Below are 1,221 nucleotides of genomic sequence, written 5' to 3'. Positions count from 1 at the left end.
TTTTTTAAATAATCATTAAAACAAAACCATGGGATTTAGTCAACTTAAAGAATTACTTCATCATATGGATGATTTCTCAATTACAATGAAATAATGTGTGATTTCTTTTTCTAAAAAAGAATTTAAAAATGATTAAAACTAATCAAAAGAACATTAAGGCTAAGAGTGTTAACACACTTATTTCTAAGGAAGAATAACTTTACATTATTGGTGAATGTATGTTTGAATTCAATAATGAAAGTTTTAGTTAATGACATTTTAAAATTCTTTTTCTGTTTTTTTTTTTGTTGTTTGATTGTAAAAGGATAGTCATTTCACTATAACTTAAAATAAAAAATGAAAGATGTGAAAATAAATGTAAATGGATCCACATAATACTCTCTTCATTTTCAGATTAACTTTTTAAAAACTGAAGTGGAAAGAAAGACAAAAATGATCCGAGACCTTCAGAATGAGGTAAGAGATACGTTTTAGAAGGCATTGTATAAATCAATGAATATTCACAAACACAGGTGTGGATTTGTCACACGTTTGTAGTTTTCTTCACATTCCAACTTGATCTTCCTTGTAGACTAATCAAAAGAACATTAAGGCTAAGAGTGTTAAGAAGTAGCCAGGGCTTGGTGACCCATACCTGTAATTCCGGAATTCTGGAGGCTGAGGCAGGAGGATCACTGAGAGTTTGAGCCCAGTCTGGGCTACAAGGTGAACTAGAAGGAACCAATCTAGAAGGAAAGTATATTCTTCACTCCCTCAACTATAGCAGATTCGAATATAAAGAAACTAACTACTTTCATCATCACTTTCATCAGTATGAGGCACAAAAACGTGAAGACACACAATACAAAAATACAGACCCACATATATGATCATGAGAATATTACGTTAATTTTTCTGTGTATTATCAGTCGAATTTTTAATTTAGGATATATTATTTTAAATATAGAACTTAGCAGTCTAGCACTCCATCGAAAGTTAAGCTGGCGATGGCTTGTGTACAGATGTCCTCCCGAAGCCACATGAGTCGTGGGGCAGCGGGCTTTGCCGAGGCTGCTGAGGCCCGAGTGCGTGACGCTGGAAGTCGGGAGTGCGATCAGTGCACCGCCAGGCTTTACGCTGCCCTAATCCCAGCTGCCCAGAAGGAAGGTAAAAAGCGCAGAACGTCACTGTTAAGGTCCTTTGCTGCTTTTGCTGTCTGCCATGTGCCACCCTGCCTTGGAG

General features: G+C 36.3%; 1 protein-coding gene across 1 annotated transcript in view; it reads left to right on the top strand.

Moving 5' to 3' along the window:
- Positions 1 to 1,221, top strand: part of Luzp2 (leucine zipper protein 2) — a 516,158-nt gene that overhangs the window by 251,668 nt on the left and 263,269 nt on the right. Inside the window, exon 5 of the mRNA XM_004642693.2 lies at positions 394 to 456. Coding sequence (XP_004642750.2) covers positions 394 to 456 — 63 coding nt within the window. The remainder of the gene's footprint in view (positions 1 to 393; positions 457 to 1,221) is intronic.

This window comes from Octodon degus, unplaced genomic scaffold (genome assembly GCF_000260255.1).
Source record: "Octodon degus isolate 3935 unplaced genomic scaffold, OctDeg1.0 scaffold00159, whole genome shotgun sequence".
In the NCBI taxonomy this organism is placed as follows: Eukaryota; Metazoa; Chordata; class Mammalia; order Rodentia; family Octodontidae; genus Octodon; species Octodon degus.
The sequence above is the reverse complement of the archived record's forward strand: the minus strand, read 5'-3'. Positions and strand labels throughout refer to the sequence as shown.